Source organism: Myotis myotis, unplaced genomic scaffold (genome assembly GCF_014108235.1).
Source record: "Myotis myotis isolate mMyoMyo1 unplaced genomic scaffold, mMyoMyo1.p scaffold_m19_p_16, whole genome shotgun sequence".
Lineage (NCBI taxonomy): Eukaryota > Metazoa > Chordata > Mammalia > Chiroptera > Vespertilionidae > Myotis > Myotis myotis.
Window position 1 is genome coordinate 50,953,140 of NW_023416320.1, and position 19,966 is coordinate 50,973,105.

The 19,966-nt window shown below is 51.7% G+C and overlaps 1 protein-coding gene across 1 annotated transcript in view; it reads left to right on the plus strand.

Annotated features, from left to right (window-relative positions):
• The window catches only part of ATP6V0D2 (ATPase H+ transporting V0 subunit d2), a 39,121-nt gene that overhangs the window by 8,402 nt on the left and 10,753 nt on the right, over positions 1–19,966 (plus strand). Inside the window, exons 2-5 of the mRNA XM_036337463.1 lie at positions 8,137–8,308; positions 15,266–15,444; positions 16,401–16,480; positions 17,684–17,761. Of these exons, the coding sequence (XP_036193356.1) occupies positions 8,137–8,308; positions 15,266–15,444; positions 16,401–16,480; positions 17,684–17,761 (509 nt within the window). The remainder of the gene's footprint in view (positions 1–8,136; positions 8,309–15,265; positions 15,445–16,400; positions 16,481–17,683; positions 17,762–19,966) is intronic.

Below are 19,966 nucleotides of genomic sequence, written 5' to 3' on the forward strand. Positions count from 1 at the left end.
GATTGGGAAAAGGGAGAGAAGAAAAAAAACAAAAATACAAAAAAAAAAAAAAAAGTAAGAGAATGAAATAGAGGTGGGGAAGAGGCTATTTGTATGGGGAGAGCGAGGGATTGGAAATTAGATATATAAGTAGGGTGAAATTTAGACAGTGGTTAGAAAGAAGGAATAGGTAAAATCCAAAGCAGGAATAGGGTACGAGAAACAGGACAACAAAAGTGGAAAAGTGAGGAAGAGAGTTTTGGCTTAAGGGTAAATGTGAGCTAGAGAGAAATGATGCTAAATGAATGATGAAAATAGTGTGTATAACACTAATCCCAAAATAAAATAAAGAAAAATTAAAAAAATAATAAAAAATAAAATGACACTTGAAAAAATGGTAAAAGGATAGCAATAATACTGGTTAAAAAAATGTAGTAATTAAAAAGGTAAAATCAAGTGATGAAAAAAATAAAAAATAAAAAATAAAAAAAAATAAAATAGGTTCTTAATGAAATGGTGAAAAAAGAATTAAAAAAAAATATATATATATATATATAAAAATATTCGGAAGTGAAGGTGCTTCAGATCTTCCACTCTTCTTTTTGGCACGCCTCAGTCCTGCCCCGCATTCAGGGGAGTGTTGAACTTCCCTGCGATACACTGTCCCTCCGTGCAGTAAACCACAGACCTGATTTCAAGGCAGCTTGTATTTGTTTACCAGACTGCCTTTATTTGTGATCGCAGAAGAGACAGTTCGTGGCTCTGCCTCTGGGTGGCAGTGTGTCTGGATTGACCTCTGAGGCTATAAGTCCTCTCTATCAGTAGGGTTTTTTGTTTTTTTTTTTCCCTCTATGGTATTGGGAACTGATTCAGGAAAGACCACTGCCCAGAGCTGGTTCCTTGCCACTGCCCGCTGTTTCCCAGGCTCCCCAAAAAGAACTTTCCCCTACAGGCTCTGTGAATGACCCCAACTGGGGAATCCCATGCACTGGGTTTAATAATCAAATGCACGGATCTAAGGGGAACTGTAACAAGAGCCTGATAGTTGTGCGAATTCGCAAGCCTCCACCTTCCAGGTCTGCGCACAGTCTCCGCGCGCAGTCTCCGCGCGCTCACTCACCCCTGGCACCAAGCAGCCAGCAGATTGGCAAAGTCCAAGGCTGCTCCCTTACATCCAGTCCAGCTATGGGCTCATTTTTCGTGTTCCCTTCTGCCAGCAGCCCTGTGGGGCCCCTTCCCCACTCGTGGGTCACGCTGGTCCCAACGGCTGCAGACTCTGTGGGGCGCAGATTCCGCCCCGTGCGCGCGCGCGAGCTTGGTCCTCCCTCCAACCCGAACTTCAAACCACACCTTTAGGGGATGTCCAACCTTTCCGTGAGAAGAAGCAGTGCTCGTCCGAGTTCAGGCAGTGACGCTGCTTGAGATCCCTTGTTCCCAGGTTAGTAGCTGGTCTCTGGATGCCGGCAACAACCACCCAAGATGGCGCAGTCTCCGCTGCTTAGCTGGCGCACCACGAGAGGCTTCAGCCGCAGTCTCCAACCGTCCTTTTTTTTCCTGGGGGTTCTCGGTCTTTCCTAGCTGCAGGCAGTCTCTCAGCTGAAAATCCTCTGCCTATTCGGGCTGCATGTTACCCGTTTCAGCTGCTCACCCTTATCTGCTCCAGGACAAGGCACAGGACACGTCCGTTTATACCGCCGCCATTTTTCCCTTAACCAGCATATTGTTTTTAAACCACTTGCAAGGAGCACATAAGGGTTCCGGTGGGTTCGGAAGCGAGAAAAGTCCAGACAAGCCCTGCAAAGCCCTGGCTCGTGTTTGTGCAGAACTGTGTGCGTGTGGCCACAGCACCCATCTGCTCCAGGCTGCCCCTGAGTGACGGAGCTGAGCCGCCGGGGGCCTCTGACTCAGCCGCTCCAGGGCCAGGAGAGGGAGCTGGGCCGGGTCTGCTTGGAGCTGCGTTCTTTACAAGAGACTTGAACCAAACAGCAACAGCGAAGGGTAGATGACCCCTTGTCTACCCAGAGGCCGCGGCCTCTGCTGGCTCCGCAGCGTGGCTCCCCGGAGGTCAGAGGCCGGACCGCAGTGCACGGCCTGCCAGGCGGCTGGCCCTGACCCAGCTGTGCAGGAGCGCCTCCGGCTTCTCGTGGCAGCGCTCTGTTTTCCTCCGACTGTTAGATTATGCAGAAGACTTGTAAGCATCCTTTCCCCTTCGAAAAGACAAGGCGGTACAAGGAGCGCTTCAGGGCTCCGGAATTCAGTAATAATAGTTTTTTCTAAAATAAACGGGTGAGGTGAGAGGACTCAACCAGCCGTCACGGGACACGCGGTCCGAACTGTTTGGGAGGGACGGTGAGGAGCGGGTTAAATCTCACAACAGTGACGTCCCGCGAAGGGGCACGACCTTCATTCCTTTTCAGCGGAGCCTTCATGTGGCAGTTAGTTCTGCAACCCTAGGAAGCGCCTTCTCCCTGCAGCCAAGGAAGTGCAGGTAGAAAGGTATGTTCCTGCCCTGGTTGGGTTGTTCGGTGGGTTAGAGCATCCTCAGATAGGCCAAGGTTGTGGGTTCTATCCCTGGTCAGGGCACATAGAAGAATCAACCAATGAATGCACAAACAAGTGGAACAACAAGTCTCTCTCTCTCTCTCTCTCTCTCTCTCTCTCTAGATAAATAAAAAAAATTTTTTTTTTGAAGTTATAGTCCATGCCCTAAAAGGGCCTTTAAGCTAGAGAAGAAAATAATATCCCTGAAATGCGGTCTCCCTGGCCTACGTCCGGTTTCCAGGGCGATCACAGATTTCTGAGGATGTTTTGTAAATTAAATCGTAAGAATTCCTGGGGCTCCCTGAGGACCCTGAACTGCAGTGCATCTACAACAAGAATTAGTCTCTGCTAGGCTCTTGAATTCCTGAAATAATTCTTCCCATTTCATGGTTATGGTTAGTGGTGTTTGAGATGTGATTCCAAATTTTGGGGGACAGTCGGTTGGAAAATGCCAATGAGACAGGGGTGGGGGAGGGGAGTTGAGCTGGGGAGCCATTCTGGGCCCACGGGAAGGTTAGTGAATTACTGATAAGGAAAACTAAAGCATGTGGGTGGGCTGGAGTCAGCTGGCTCCGAGACTGGACTGCCTGGAGATAAGGCTGGAATTTGGGCTGGAAAGGTGGAAGGGCCTTGAAGGTCTGGTCTCCGGGCTTTGAGGTGCTGAATGAGAGTCAGATACTTGCTGCTTGACACCAGGAGCGGGCTACTTCTCTGGCCTCCGTTCCCCACGAGATGGGGTTATGTTAGGGTTAAGAGACAACGTCTGTTAAAACCGTCCTGTCTGCGAAGAGTCCATTAGGAGGTGGCCACAGTGACAGGCAGCCACCCGGGTTCTGAGCCACAGGAGGAGGGTGAGACTCAGAGGCCATCACGGAAATGCAGGCGATGCGGGGTGGGTGATAAGACCCCAAAGAGGACGATGCTGCATCGCTGTAAGCAGCGGTAAATGAGCGAACACGGGGAAGAAGTCGGGTTTTACAGACATTGATATAAATATTAAAATCAGAGTAATTGTAAGACATGATGGTCAATTCCAATATTTTGGTTGGAAAAAAATCTGGTTTAGAGAGTAAAAACCACAGTTCATAGACAACTGAATCAAATTAATTTGGGTGTAGAGGCTACAGTGAGAAGAAAAAGGAATTAATATTACGGTGGCTTCTGCACACTGGCCCCTCACCGCCGTCTGGTGTAACCCTCACCACAACCCCACAGCGTGGGTTCTATACCCATTTGTAGAGGAAGACACTGCAGAGGGTGGGGGGCCGCAGGGCCTGAGCAGAGGGCACCCTGCACAGGTGCCCCTGGAGGGGCTGCCTTGGCCTCGCCCACCTGGCGAGCGGGTCTGCGCGCTTAGTGAGGCCCAAACAGGAAGCTGCCAGAACACAGATAACAAACTCCATTTTCTAAAACTGATCTGCCCAGTAAATTAATAGATGACCACGCAGCCCTGGCCCTTGTCCTGTCTCACTAGTGATAGGGGAATTCACTGACCCAGGGACTGAGCCCGGAGACCCATTTTCCACTGTGACCCTTAACCTGCATGCCCCTGCACACGCCTGCACACATGTGTGCACACCTGCACACCTCTGCACATGCCTGCACACCTGTAATCCCCTGCACACGCCTGCACACACATGCACACACGCACACACTCCTCTGTGTCTCATGCTCTGGTATTTGTTAGGAGAGCCTAATAGAGGCCTTGTTTCTATTGCTGTTTGGGACGTAATAATCTGATCTAATTGAAAGTGATCCCACAGTTTGGACATTTTTCATGTTCTCATTTGTATAAAAAAGAAAAAACCCTCCACTTGCTGCACAGCTCCTCTGGGGGCGCCAGGGGACGTCACCCAGATTCACTGGCAGAGACTTTCACGCCTGCAGTTAAGAAGCCTGTTTATTCAAAAAAAAAAAAAGTTCCCTGAAAGAGAAGAAGCCACACAGCAAAATAGGAAACTGAATTACAGGAAAATCTGAGAAAGAACAATAGACATTGACCTGAGACATATCCGGATCAAGTTACTATGATTCAAGACTAAAGGAATTCTTTAGACATTTGAGCAAAAGTCAGTCATTTCAGGAGACAGAATAAAGCTGCCCCACCCTGTGCATGTGCTATAGGTGTCGGAAGGGTGTCACAGAGTCCCGAGGGGAGAAAGTGTCCCCCTTCTGCCCCGGGCGTGGCCAAGTCGTAGTTACAGTGTCAGGAAAATAAGGAGATAGTCTAGTCCAGCCGTGGGCAAACTATGGCCCGCGGGCCGGATCCGGCCCGTTTGAAATGAATAAAACTAAAAAAAAAAAAAAAGACCGTACCCTTTTATGTAATGATGTTTACTTTGAATTTATATTAGTTCACACAAACACTCCATCCATGCTTTTGTTCCGGCCCTCCGGTCCAGTTTAAGAACCCATTGTGGCCATCGAGTCAAAAAGTTTGCCCACCCCTGGTCTAGTCTCAAGAACTCATGCTCCTTCCTAAAAGAATTTCTTCACCATGAGGTGGAGCCAACCCAGGCCTCAGAATGGGAGGAGCTATTGTCAGAGGACGCTAATGCAAACACCGAGTCCACTTAGGCACAAGAACCGTGGTTGTGAAATAGAATGTAAACACTGTAAACCCTGGAAGGTAAAAGTAAGAGAGCTGACAAAATCGGGAACTGGGACATGCGCGCGGAAGAAAGCACAACTGTGCTCATTTCCTCTTCCTGTAATTTCGCACGTCGTCCCGTCTAAAGTTAAAATGCGTAGTAAACCTTTTTAAAAAGGGAGCCTGTTTATTCCAAATTGTTTCTCCACAGAGTCTGATTCATCACGTCCCTACCCGATGAGCACCTGGGAAATGACTGAACGCACCCATGTGGGAATATAAACCTGCGTAAAGCAGTGCTGTTTGTTGGCCCATCGTGGCCGGGGCAGGCATCGAGTTCTAAGATGCTCTTAGAGTCGGAGTGCGTGTGCTGGGCCATCGCGGCGCCCATCGAGCTCCGTGAGGCATTTAGGTTCAGGGTCTCCCTGGCGGCCCGAAGGCTTGCGAGTTGTTTTGCTTAAAAGAAACATGTGTTAATGCAAAGAGCACTCAGACCTGTAAAGAATTTTGTGAGTGTATTTGAGCCAAACTGTCCACATATGCCGGGAAGCAGAACCTCAACGAATTGAGATCGTGCTCGGGAGAATGGCGGGTACGTCTGGGGTTTATTCACTGCAGTCAAAGGAAAGGACACAGGTGGGTTCCATGAAACCCACTGGTGATAGATTAAGGAGGTGGGAGAAAGCAAAGTGGGGAGACCTCTGGGATGGGATAAAAAGTGCAATGATGGGCAAGTGCTTCTTTTACACAAATGGCTAAAGGACAGTTTAACATAATTCACAGTTGACAATTACCTTGATAACAATAACAATGAGGGAATGTCCTGGTGCCATTTATTGTGCCCTGAGGGGTGGGGGGTAGGGGGAAGGAAGTTGCAAGTTACCCAGACATCTTGCAGATATGTTATCATAGAGGCAAAAATGGGCTCAGTAAAGATCTAAGTTGATCTTTGTCGGGGAAAATACTGGCCTAGGACATGACTACCCAGCATAACCTGTTTGTAGTTAAATATTTAATTTTCAAACCACCTTTTGTGGTTATTTTAGCTCTTTGAGCTTGCACAACCGCCATGCAGGCCTTCCCTGAACTAGTCAGGTTAGCATATGGCCTCTTTCATCCACACATGTCACATGAGCAAATGTCACGGTTTCTACAGAAATGCCCTGTGTCCCTTCTGCTGGCCAACACACTGAGCATGCAAACTGTCAAATGATAGGAAGATCTGAAAGAAAAGACAAATGAGACATGGCCAAAAGAAGTGTATTTTTAAATTAAGCTAATTAAATAGGTAATTGAGCAAGTAAATTCTGCAGCCGGACAAACAGCATTCCTGACGCATAACCTCCTCCAGATCCTGAGGGGCCCTGGCTGCTGAACGGAATTGCACATTTAAGAGTCACTGCTGCCTCCCTCTCGCCACCCCCACCAGCCGTGCCCACCATGGCTTCCTGTGTCCTCAGGATAGAGGTGCCCTGCCCAGCCCCGCTTGGAACCCCCCTGCTTGTTCCCTGGCTCCTTTCTCTCGCTCCCCCTCGCCCCTGAAGCTCTGGCGACAGGGGCTACGGTGGCCCAGCCGGCCCCTGCACTGACTCACGGCGGCCTTCCTCTCGCTCCTGCGGGCATGGAGGCGCCCCGGGCATGGCAGCCTCCAGGGCACATTCCTAGGCTCCTGTCCCTGTGGACCTGGCCCTCTGTGTCCCCATCACTCAGGGTCCTGGTGTCAATCGCTGGACTTAGCTCACAGTTGGACCCTCTGTTTGTGGTGCCTCGTCCCCCATCAGACTGCGTTTCCTGGGGACAAGGAGTCCGTGTGGTCAGCGCACAGCAGCTGTTTCATCAACGCTGAGTGAAGGCCCATGCGCTGCAGGATGCGATAGAAGCCCGATTGTGTGCTAGGTGGTGCCAAGGACGCCTCTGGTATTCAGATACTTAATAACACTTAAATATGGGTGCTTGGCTGCTAGTGTAACGGCCTGTGGGGTTGCCTCGTGACAGGTGCTGGCTAGAAGTGTCCTCAGGGAACTCGGAAATTCAGACCAGTGAGAGCAAGTAATTCTGCTGAGAACTCAGGCTGCACAGAACAATGGATAACCTAATTGAACGGGTTGGCAATAAAATACAGATTTTAAGTGGCTCTGGAGTCAGATAAGCCTGGCTTAGAATTTGTTCATCATTGTGACCTGGAGCCAATTATTAACCTCTCTGAGCATCAGCCTTCGTATCATTCCTGCCTCCTAGGCTCGCCATTAAGTGAGCTAATACATGCTTAGCATACTAAGCCCTGAGTCACTGGTAACTACTGTTTCACTGTTGAAGAATCCGTTATAATGGGCAGATCTGGGGGAAGCTGGGGCTCCTGGTGAGGGTGGGGCTGGCATTGACAAAAGGAAGGAGGCTGGGGAACACGCCTTGCTGAGGAGGAAGCAACAGCAAGTGGAATTTAATTCAGTAACCTGGCAGCCAAGAACATTTGATCAAAGCTGCTGGCCTGGGCTTGTGGAAACGGTTGATTTTAGGGTCAGGAGACCCAGGTTCGAGCTCTGCCCCGTCTAACCGCATCCTGTAGCCACAGGCTCGGTGTCCTCATCTGTAAGGAGGTGCCGCCTCCCGCACCGCTGGCCAGTTCACTGAGGAACGTCTCTTTTCCACCACGTTGGGCTGGAACCCTAGGTCCTTCTCAGCAGTTTGCCGAGCAGCTATTTCCAGCGCGTGAACTGGCTCCCGGCTCCGGGGAAGCTCCTGGCCATCTCTCGCCGGGTGGTCATCAATGTTCTCCGGCCGCACTAAGAATCCTGGACTCCTGGGTCACTGAACATGAGTGTTGTACCAGAATACCCATGTCGATATGGAGTGGGTTGCTTTAGAGAAACCCACTGGTCTAAATCATGCACAGACCTCAGGCCGTGGGCTGTGAGGTAATAATAATTAACGTGCGTCTGCATGAAGCTCGCATAAATTCAGTGACGACTGCAAAGGCTGTTCCTGTGTGTTCACCGCTAACCGCTCTGGGTTTCGTTGGGTTTCAGATCTGAAAGTTCACCTGCAGACCACCGATTACGGCAACTTCTTGGCTAATCAAACGAATCCTCTCACTGTTTCCAAAATCGACACGGAGATGAGGAGGAAGCTGTGCGGAGAGTTCGAGTATTTCCGGAATCACTCCCTGGAGCCGCTGAGCACCTTCTTCACCTACATGACGTGAGTGGCGGCAGGAGCCCTGGGGCCCTGCCAGCGCGCGGGAGGGCGGGTTCTAGACCTTTCCTGTTGCTCTCATGTCTGAATGCGTCCCGACCTCAGCAACTGCGGGGCTCAGGGGCCGCATCCCACGGTGAGAAACCAGGCTTCAGCGTTAACAGTGTGACCGTGGTGGTGGCCCCTCGGATAAGGCTTGTCTTCCATTTCCTTGTTTCAAACGCGCAGTGGAGCTGATGGGGAGAGTGTGTGCTGCTGGGACTGGCGGCGACACCATGACATCTTGGGGTCACTTGTGGTGGCGCTGAAATACCACAGATTGTTCTTCAGGCCACAGCTGCCCTTCCCGGTCCCCTCGCGACGGATAAGGAGCCCCAGCGCAGTTAGGAGTGTCTGTGTTTATCCTTCTCTGTCCCCAGTGGTCACAGCCTTTCAATGCAAAGGCCCTTCTTCTAAAAAATGCAGAGTCCGGCTGGCGTGCTCAGGGGTTGAGCATCAACCTATGAACCAGGAGGTCACAGTTGGATTCCCTGTCAGGGCACATGCTCAGGTTTAGGGCTCAATCCCCAGTAGGGGTTGTGCAGGAGCAGCTGATCAACCATTCTCTCTCATCATTGATGTTTCTCTCTCTCCCTCTCCCCGCCTCTCTGAAATCAATAAAAATATATTTTAAAAAAACAAATATATATATATGTATATATATCCCCAGCTGGTTTGGCTCAGTGGATAAATCATTGGCCTGCAAACTGAAGGGTCCCAGGTTTGATTCCAGTCAAGGGCACATGCCTGGGTTGCAGGCTCAGTCTCCAATGGGGGGTGTGCAGGAGGCAGCTGATCAAAGATTCTCTCTCATCACTATGTTTCTATCTCTTTCACCCAATACTAAACATGCTTTCATTAGTCCAGTTACTAAATTATATCCAGCACTCAAAACTATGCCCCCCCCGCCGGCTCAGTGGCAAGCAGGGAGCCATGGTCGGCAGCAGCTGGACCGTGTTGCGTGCGTGCAATGTAGACGCCCTGTACAGCACTATGAATACGAGGCCAGGCCCTCGACGGGCTCAGAAAGGCATAAATGAAAATCTCCCTCGCCCCCGACTGGATGCCTCTTTGTGTCCCTGTCTGGAATCCGTAGGCAGTATAGCCACTGGGTTTTTGTGGAATTCACGTTCACTCCTGTAATCAGCAGCACGTTACAGAGCTAGAAAAACCCTCCCAGACACCTCGGAATTTCACGTTATGCGGCCTGGTGTGCTGGCGATTTCTTGGCCAGCATGTTCGGGGTAAAAACCGCCAGAGGCCAGTCCCGCAGCGAGTGCTGCTGTTGGGTGGCCGGTGCCACGTGACATCAGCCACATCTGTGTGGGAGGGTTAGGGTGTTGGTTTAATGTCGTGGGTGTGGGAAGGTGTGGGTTGCCATCTCTACTGCAGGTCCCTGAGTGGGTTACAAGATCTTTCCTTTGCTTTCTCACCGTTCTGGTTAGGCATCCATCGACCACCAGGGGGCATGACTGATCACAGGAACCCCTTCTCCAAAGCACTGCACTCCCCCTCAACTGTTCCCGGAGAGATTGGAGCCTCCTGGACTCTGCTGCTGAGCCAGATGGCCCCTCATTTGATCTTATTGGCTTTATCCTTTTCATTTATTTTTTAAATATATTTTTATTGATTTCAGAGAGGAAGGGAGAGGGACAGAGAGATAAACATCAATGATAAGAGAGCATCATTGAATAGCTGCCTCCTGCACACCCCGCACGAGATGGAGCCTACAGCCCAGGCATGTGCCCTGACGGGGAATCGAACTGAGACCCCCTGGTCCATAGGTCAACACTCAGCCCCCGAGCCTCGCGGCTGGGCTTTCTCTTTCTAATGAAAAAGAAGAACGTGTACTTTTTAAAAAAAAATTTTATTTCATTGTTTAAAGTATTATAGATAGAAGTACATGTGTCTCTTTTTTTCCCCATTGACCTTCCCTGAACGTGTACTTTTTATTTTTTATTTTTTTTAAATATATTTTATTGATTTTTTACAGAGAGGAAGGGAGAGGGATAGAGAGTTAGAAACATCGATGAGAGAGAAACATCGATCAGCCGCCTCCTGCACAGCCCCTACTGGGGATGTGCCCGCAACCCAGGTACATGCCCTTGACCGGACTGGAACCTGGGACCCTTCAGTCCGCAGGCCAATGCTCTATCCACTGAGCCAAACCGGTTAGGGCAGAGCCTGTACTTTTTAAGAGTTGGGTTTTTTTTAATGTATTGGGGTGACACTGGCTTAGTAGAATTACATGGCTTGCAGGTGTACAATTCTATAATATATCATCTGTATGTTGTACTGTGTGCTCACCACCCCAGCCAGGTCTCCTTCCATCGCCATTTATCCTGCTTTATCTTCTTCTACTGCCCCCGGCCCCTCCCCTCTGGTGATCGCCAGGCTGTTGTCTGTGTCTATGAGTTTTTTGTTTTGTTTTAACTTAAGTAGTGCTTTCTACAAACCAACATTTTCATAATCATTAAATGTATTACTTTTTGTTAATCCTCACCCAAGGATATATTTTTCATTGATTTTTAGAGAGAGTAGAAGGAAGGGAGGGAGAAGTGGGGAGAGAGAGACATTGCTGTGAGAGAGACACATCATGAATGCACCCTGAATGCACCTGAGCAGGGCTGGGGATTGAATCTGCGACCCTGCGGTGCGAGAGTGATGCTCTAACCACAGAGCCACACCAGCCAGGGTTATTACATTTATTTATTTTTATTTTTTAATTTTTTTTTATTGATTTCGGAGAGGAAGGGAGGGAGAGAGAGATAGAAACATCAAGTATGAGAGAGAATTATTGATTGGCTGCCTCCTGCATGCCCCATGGGGGATCAAGCCTGAAACCTGGGCGTGTGCCCTGACCAGGAATCCAACTGTGACCTCCTGGTTCATAGTTCGATGCTCAACTGTTGAGCCATGCTGGTCAGGCTATTAAATTTATTTGATGTCCACAACAGCACAACAACCCTACCAGGTGGCACTAATATTACTGACATTTTAGAAATAAGGAAACAGATAAGGACTGTATGTCAGTACCCAGTTCCCAAAGACCAGAGACCAGAGGTAACCACTCATAAGTTTATTGCAGATCTTTCCAAATTTTTTTTGTAAAAAATAGAAATATGTGCGTATAAACAAAGAAATATAAATATGTGTATATATACAATTATACATACACTAGGGCAGTGGTCGGCAAACTCATCAGTCAGCAGAGCCAAATATCAACAGTACAACGATTGAAATTTCTTTTGAGAGCCAAATTTTTTAAACTTAAACTATATAGGTAGGTACATTGTTATTAACTTAATTAGGGTCCTCCTGAGGCTTAGGAAGAGCCACATTCAAGGGGCCAAAGAGCCGCATGTGGCTCGCAAGCCGCAGTTTGCCGACCACGGCACTAGGGGACCAGTGCACAAATTCGTGAACCTTGAAAGGAACTGTGGGCTGCGAGGCTGCGGTGAACACAAGGGCAGGTCTCGGCCCATCCTCCACACCCCCACCCGGTCCCTCCCACCGCGCCCCTGGTCCCCTGTCTGCCAGCAGCCCCACTCCCGCTGCAGCTACTCCCACGCACTGATAGTGCAGGCCCACACCCGCTGACAGTGAAGAGCGACTGGGGCCGGCGCCGCCAGCGGGTGTGAGTGGCGGCTGCCGCCCTGATCGCCCTCAGGAGCAGGGGGAGGTGGAGAGGCCCTCAGGGGCAATCGGGGCCAGTAGCTGCCACTCGCACCTGCTGATGGCGCCAAGCAATCCAGACTGGCGCCAGGCACCAGCAGCAGGTACAAGCGGTGGCTCTGGTGCCGGCAGTGGATGCAAGCAGGGTGGGACTACAGCACGTGGGACAAAGAATTTTCAGTAACCACCAGAGGCTTGCCCCGATGACAGCAACCAGCGCCACGCCTTGGTCTGGCACTCCCGCTCACCTGCTCCACCATCCCTCCGCAGCCAAAGCCTGCATGTTCCACGCTCTGATGTCTGCTGCTGACTCCTGCCATGTTCCGCACACAACCCCTGGTGGTCAGCGCACGTCATAGCAACTGTTTGTTTGGTTGTTCCACTGTAAGGTCTATTTGCATATCAAGGTTCTATATATAGACTAGAGGCCTGGTGCACAAAATTCGTGCCCTGGGCGGGAGGCGGGGGCTCCCTCAGCCCGGCCTGTGCCCTCTCACAGTCCAGGACCCCTTGCTCCTTATAGCCCACCTGCATGCTGCCCTTACTGCTAGGCTTGCTGCTCCTTAGCGCTGCCGCCCCTGCGCTCGCCAGCCATGAGCCCTGCTTCTGGCTGAGCAGCGCTCACCCTGTGGGAGCTCACTAACAACCAGGGGGCAGCTCCTGTGTTGAGCATCTGCCCCCTGGTGGTCAGTGCACATCATAGCGACTGGTCATTCTTTTTTTTTTTTTTAACAGAAGGGCTTGACCACAGGTGCCCTGGCAGTGTCAGATGATCCCTCAGAATGGGGCCAGACCAATCCCGAGGGGCAGGTCCCTGGGCCAAGTGTCCAGGAGCTCAGGCAGCCACAGGGGGCTCTTTTTTTTTTAATATATTTTATTTATTTATATTTTGTTTTTTGCGACTGGTCATTCTTGTCGTTCTGCCTTAATAGTTGCTTAGGCTTTTATTATAGAGATAGTAGGTTTCATTGTTTGTTTTAGAACAAGGAGATCATATTATATGTATCACATAATTCAATTTGTCTTTTTCATGTACTCTATGAAGAGTTTTCTACATAGATTATACAGAGCTATCTTATTCAAGGCATATATTGTGTTCCATCGTGTGGGCTGTGCCATCACTTATTTAACCGTTCTGCCTTTGCCCAGCTAGGTGGTTTCATTTCTTTGCTATTTCATTTAATGCTGCAACAGACTTCATTGTACATATATCAGGCTTCCTTGAGCCAGCACTTCTTTGGGATGGATTCCCAGCAGTGAAATTGCTCTGTCAACGGATATGCGATTTTTGATTTTGATATATACCTGCACATGCTCTCCGTTCTTGTTTCTCTCCTGTCCTCTCGGCTGCTTGTTCTTTCCTGAGCATAAGAAACGCGATTCTCTCAAACCTGTCACACTGGTGTCTTGAGTGAGGCAGGTGAGAGCTGCCCGTTCTGTTCCTAATGGGGTGCAGGCAGGTGACGGTCAGCACTCCGCGCTTACCCCTCTGACGGGCACGAAGAACTGCTTGTTGGTGTTCCCTATGAGCCACCTAATGTCCACAAACGTGGCCAGGAAAGGGCCACCTTGGAGCCATCTCCTCGACGGGAAAGGGTAGAAAAGGCAAGGACGAGGCAGTGATGCCCCCAGAAAGGGGTCGGGGGCAGGTGCCAGGGAGCAGTCAGCTCCTTCACTTCTGCTTGCCCAGCGGGCACCAGAGTTCACCCGACTGTCCCCAGAGAGAGAAGGTGTGTAGCCGATTGAAAAGCACCATCGCGTTCGTGTTCAGGCCCCTTGGAGGCCACAGAGAGGTACTGAACAAAGACCCGTCTTCACGGATATTAGAACCAGTACAGATGGTAGGCGTTCTCTCTGCATGACTCTATTTGAGATGAACGTGCAAAGGGACTTGCCCAAAAGCAGTGGGATTAGTGCTTACCTCCTCGGATACGTAGTGAATATCTGTGAGTGGATGAGCTAACTTGTCCTCTTGTTCACCGTTGTTAATACCAATATATATCAAAGAGTCATTTCACCCTGGCATAAATAGAAATGAAAAGTGCAGAGAGAAAAAGTCACTGCTAGCGGGAGACACTTGGAAAGCTTAATGAGAAATGTGGACCAAATGTATTTCACACACACCCAGTCCTTCCCATGAAAGATGGCTCCTGATTCTGCATGTATGTCCCTGTCCCTGTATGTACCTCCCACATGGACAAGTGTGACTGGCAGACGGCACGTTGTCCTGGTCCTGGCACTGAATTGTCGCCGAGAATGCGGTTGCGTGTTGCAGACCCAGCCTCACAGGTGGAGGGGACCCTGTGGCTCAGTCCTGAGAGGGGGCGGGGCGCGGGGGGAGTCACGGTGCCCTAGGGATGGTCTGCTGTGGCCACGGAGTTGCCAGCTGCTTGCTGTCCAGTCCCCCCTAAGGGACGCCCAGCCGTCCTGAGGCCTCCATGTGACACAAGGGCAGGCCTTTCATGTGCCAAAGCAAGCATCATGGATGACGACTAGCTAACCAGCAGCGTTTCACGTTTAATGAACACATTCCCCAAAAGATAACATGAAGCCTCCTAGAGTTCACAAATCTCAAAGGGAACAGCCTATAAAACAAGGGCCACACAAGGGTAACTCTAGGGCTACAAGATGCAAAACAGAGTGGTGACAAATGTCATGAAATGGGCATAAGTCAGACTTTGAGCGAACATTGCCACAGGTAACATGGTTCATGGTCTGTGGGCATTCCGGTTTTCACACCACACCCGGATCGACAGCCCTCATCTTCTACGAGCAGCAGGTGAGTTTAGCAAGGATTCTATTGACTAGAACTAACTGTAAAACACAGAGATGTAGAAACCTGAGGCTGAGCAAGCAGCATAACCAGGGCAGATCTTTTACACGGGAGATTTGGGGCTGGTCGTTTTCTGCTCCTTTTCCTCCACAGTCCTGTTTACAGGAACTTCTTGCTCTGGGACTGTGGGACCCTCCTTAGCCAAAGCCACTGCCCAGGGCTTTCCCGTGTGTGTGTGTGTGTGTGTGTGTGTGTGTGTGTGTGTGTGTGTGAGTCCCGTGCCCCCAGGTGCGGAGACGCCCCTCCAGATGAGGAGGCCGCTGGCGCGGAGCCCGTGTGCCTGTCCTGTCTCAGGGCCCGGCTCCTCCGCGGGGCAGCTCGGGGTCACGCACCTTCCCCGGGAAGCACTGCCTGGCCTCTCCAGTGGGTGCGTGTGGCCGGGTGCGTGTTCCCCTGACGGCCGTGCCTTCCTCCAGGTGCGGCTACATGATCGACAACGTGATTCTGCTGGTGAGCGGCGCGCTGCAGAAGAAGTCCGTGCGGGACCTGCTGGGGCGGTGCCACCCGCTGGGCCGCTTCTCGGAGATGGAGGCCGTCAACATCGCGGACACGCCGTCCGACCTCTTCCACGCGGTCCTGGTGGAGACGCCCTTAGGTACGATCGTGGGGCCGGCGCTCGCTGCCTGTGCGGTCACTGCCATTGGGAAGTGTGCCCCCATGGCACCGTGTCCCAGTGAGCACAGCACCAGTGGAGAGGGTGCTGAGAGTCGGGGGGCCTGAGGAGCCGTCGGCCCAGCCCTCTTTCCTCAGCCAGACAGGACGCCCCTGCGGTCACCTCGCCATTGGCTCAGCTCCAGCGCCACCCGCTGTGCCCGACCCTGCAAGCACCGCAGGCCTTGTGGCTGGTGGAGCCCTCCCTTCCGAGGTGCAGTTTAGAATCAGCGCCTCCCCTTCCCTGTAGTCGCCGGTCTGCACAGGCTTCCGGAGGGCGCGGGTGTCGGGCGCCCAGGAGTCCATCAGCCCTGACGGCACGGAGATGCCACCGGCGCTGCCCACGCGTTGTTGTGAGGAGGTCTGCACAGGAGCGATGCCCTGCTGATCATCTGGCAAAATAGTCGCCATTTTGGACAAAAGTTTTAGAGAAAAATGCATGTGCCATCAAGTGCCCGGTGCTGCGGTGCAGGTTCCGGGAGGGAGGGGTCTGGCACGGACGCCGTGAGCCTGAGCGGCCCAGCCTGTCCCCCAGGCGCGTGGGCAGCTCGGTGCCCTCCGCCCACTGCAGAGCTCTGACCGCGAAGTAAGACGTAAATAAGTACAACTCCGTGTCGGCACAGAGTAAGGGCACGGGAGGGAAGTGTTACCACTGGGTGGCGGGAGACGGCGGACGTGAGCCTGGACGTGGGCGCTGCCCACGCTGGGCACCCGCTAAGCCCGTGAGCCGCGTGCTGCGCCCGCGCAGCCGTGAGTGCCTAAGGGGCGGTCCGGGCGGTGCCGCGTGGCTGTCCTGCGGGTGAAACCCCCGTGTCCTCTTCGTGAGCAAGGCGGTGCGTTCAGGAGACTCCGCTTGCAGTCTGCTTTTCACTGACTCACCTGTGGTGACTTCCGTTCCAGCGCCATTCTTCCAAGACTGCATGTCTGAGAACACACTCGATGAGCTGAACATTGAAGTTCTGCGCAATAAGCTGTACAAGGTAACTGCTGTCTTTGCTGCACATGCCGTCCTAGCCAGGGCTCTTGTCAGACGCAATGCCCCCCCCCCCTCACCCCCCGCCCCGCTTCCCCCGTGCACGGCGAGGCGAGGCGAGGCCTGTTGGAGCATGTGTGTCAGCTCCCCCAGCAGGAGGTGGCTGAGAGGAGGTCACAGCCCATGCTCTGTGTCCCCAGGCCTGGCTGGAGCGTAAAGGTGGCGATGGACAGGTGGACAGGCAACAGCCGGCATTTACAGGGCGCCTTCTATTAGGCAGAGCTCACCTCTGTCCTCCATTCTGTGAGAGTCCTGGATGCCGGCTAACCTGTCCCACAGTTGTCATCCACTGACAGTGGGCAGCGTACCGAGATGACCAGCTGGCGGGGCGTCCTAGGTGCCACTCGCATAATCTGGCCACTGACTGAACAGTGCCGCCCCGTCCAGGCCTCTCTGTGTAACAGGCGCTGAGTAAGCTCTGTCCTTGCACTTGGACGACCACAGCGCCTTCAGAGCAGCTGAGTGAACGTGGGCGCCACCCTCTGTGCAGCACGCCCTGCTGCAGCGCAGGGTCCTCCCCGAAGCACTGCATTGCAGGCATCGTCCTGGTTATGAGTATGGGCTACAGGAGGCTCCCTGACACAGCCAGCGGAAGGCCCTGTCCAAGCAATGTAGAGGCACTAACCCACTCTACCCAGCTAAATGGTGTGGCTCCTCTCCTCAGACGAGACCAGGGGGCGTGGGGTGAGGCGACGTGGTGAAGCAGTTCCCTAGTGAGTGCAGTGTGAGCTCGGGCCCAGGGGCGGTGACTGCAGCCAGGCCTGCCTTCCACCCCGTGCTCAGAGCCCCCGTGCGCCTCCTGAGCAGGGACCAGAGCGGGAGTCTTTACTGGGCTGTGAAAGGGCTTGGAGGGCTTGGCACTCTTGGTAGAGGAGCCAGAACAGCCAAGTGAGGTCACCGAGATCCACGCAGAAAAGCGATGGTGAGTGGTTTCGAGGTGAGATAAGCATAGCTGTGTTCTTTCGTGGAGGCCCTTCTTCAGCCTGTGCCACAGGCGTTAGTGTGAACACTTCCCCATCTACTCTCTCTCTCCCCTGGGAGAAGTGGTTCGACTCCAGGAAAGCGCTGAATACGCCATGAAAAGCAGATCTAGACATGTCCACAAGGAGCAGATGGTCACCCTGTTGTTTTATGGTCTCTTCCTTTCCAGTCTTACCTGGAGGCGTTCTATAACTTCTGTAAGGATCATGGTGACGTCACAGCAGAAATCATGTGCCCCATTCTCGAGGTGAGAACGCGTCCGTGAAGCGTTCGTGCCAAACGTGTGCTCCCACGTGTTTCATTTCTGTCATCGGACGGATGCTGCCGTGTCGCAGAAGCTCCTTTATCTAAAGTGAAGCGAGCAATGCGTTTTGCTCTCTGTATGTCATTTGATCTCTTCCGTTAACAGTGGTATTTTCTGGCCCTGGCTGGGTAGCGACATCGGTTGCGGGTTCGATTCCAGGTCAGGGCACATACTTAGATCGAGGGTTCTCCCCCTAGTTGGACATATAAGGAAGGCAACAGATCTCTCTCCTCTCTCTCTCTCTCTCTCTCTCTCTCTCTCTCTCTCTCAAATCAGTAAAAACATATCCTTTGGTGAGGATTCAAAAAAAAGAGTGATTTTCCAAGTTTCCTACGTTGAAGAGTTGTTTTAGATTTAGAAAAGAATAACACATAACAATGTGATCGTGCTTGCTGTATAATATGAAGAAAGGTCATAATTAGTGAAAAATTAGTAAGCTATGGCAATTACACGCTATAGGAATCAGAAGAACCCCCAGCTTCCTCCCAGCGAGGGGACATGGCCCCTGTAGAAGCCCTCCCCTGAAGGCCGAGCGTGCACCCAGCTCGGGGGGGTGGGGGGGGGGAGGGACGGACGGGGGAGGGCTCAGCACTGGCTTCTGCTTCTCTGACAGGAGCTATTATACGTCTTAACTCCCTTTGTCGTCAAAGGGGAATCTCATCTGTGCCTGAGACCTCTTGTTTCAAATGTCACCACAAATGCTCGGAAAGCCAGGCACTGAGGGCCTCGGGCATCTGGGCACAGTTGGCATTCAATGCAGCCTCTGGCTGGCTTCCTCAGACACTTGGACTTAGAAATTAATGTATAATTTAAATAAATATGTAACTTACAATAAATATGTAACTTAATTTTTATTGATTGGAGAGAGAGAGAGGGAGAGGGAGAGGGAGAGGGAGAGGGAGAGAGAGAGAGAGAGAGAGAGAGAGAGAGAGAGAGAGAGAGGGAGAGGGAGAGAGGGAGGAGAGTAACATCGATTAATTGTCCCACTTATCTGTTTGTTCATTGGTTGACTCTTGCATGAGCCCTGAGTGTGGATCGAACCCGCAAACTTGGCGTATCAAGACAACGCTCCAACCAACTGAGCACCAGCCAGGGCAGGATAGAATTTAATTCTAAGTTATACTAGTCTATTCTGGGTTTAGAAAAGCCCTGTGAAAACAATTTTTATCCAAAGACTACCTTTCATCATTAGGTTATCTCTTGCTCTGACTTCATTGGTGGGCAGATCCTTGAATATGGATCGATGACTTCTGAATTCAAGAGAAACCTGAGGAGAACTACCCTTTAGGCAAAAGGGCGGGGAGGGGCACCTGAATACCTTCACCTGCACGTGGTGTAGCACACAGTCCTGAACGGCACCTGGCGGCATTAGTTCCCCTAAAGCAGCTCATCCTCCCAGGGTCACAGCTAGAGACACTGCCGTCCCTGTGGGAACGGAAGTGAGCAGCCTGAGAGAGTGTGTCACTGGCCACTCCAACAGGTCTTTTTCCTCGTCTGTCCCACCCAGAGGGTGGGGCTCGATGAGTAAGGAGCTTTTTAAGGTGCATGCAACGTCAGGACTTCTGGTCCCATCACACACATGGGCAGCCTGGCGACCTGGTGAAGCGCTGTCCCTTCTTCTCCTGAATTTAACTACTGGCCGCGCTCGAAGCAGCCACATCATCCAGGGCTCAAACATATGTCCACATTCCTAATTCCCATGGTGTAGAAATGGTTCTTACACTTCACACCAACAAAGTGGAATAGGAGTCACATTGAAACAAAAGGTGTACAGCAGCACTGGGACCAGCCAACACTCAGTACGTGCCAGATACTGTCCTAAATGTCACACACATGGATTCCCCTGGACTTCAACATAGCACAGAGATGAGTAGTTTAGCGTCTATTTTTCAAGAGGGGTAACCGAGGCACAGAGGCCTGATGTCACAGTTAGGGGAGGCCAGGATGGGAACTCGGGCATCCTGGCCCCCGGCTCCAGTTCCTACATGTTCATCCGCCTCTGCACTAACTGCACAATCCTTACCCACAGGAAGGCTGAGCTATGAGCAGGATCACACCGCGTGGGCTGCAGGGCCCCAGAACCCCCCGAGAACGGTCTCTTGGCAAGGACCGCGTAGGACTGAACGCAGGCTGTCACTGGGCCAGTAG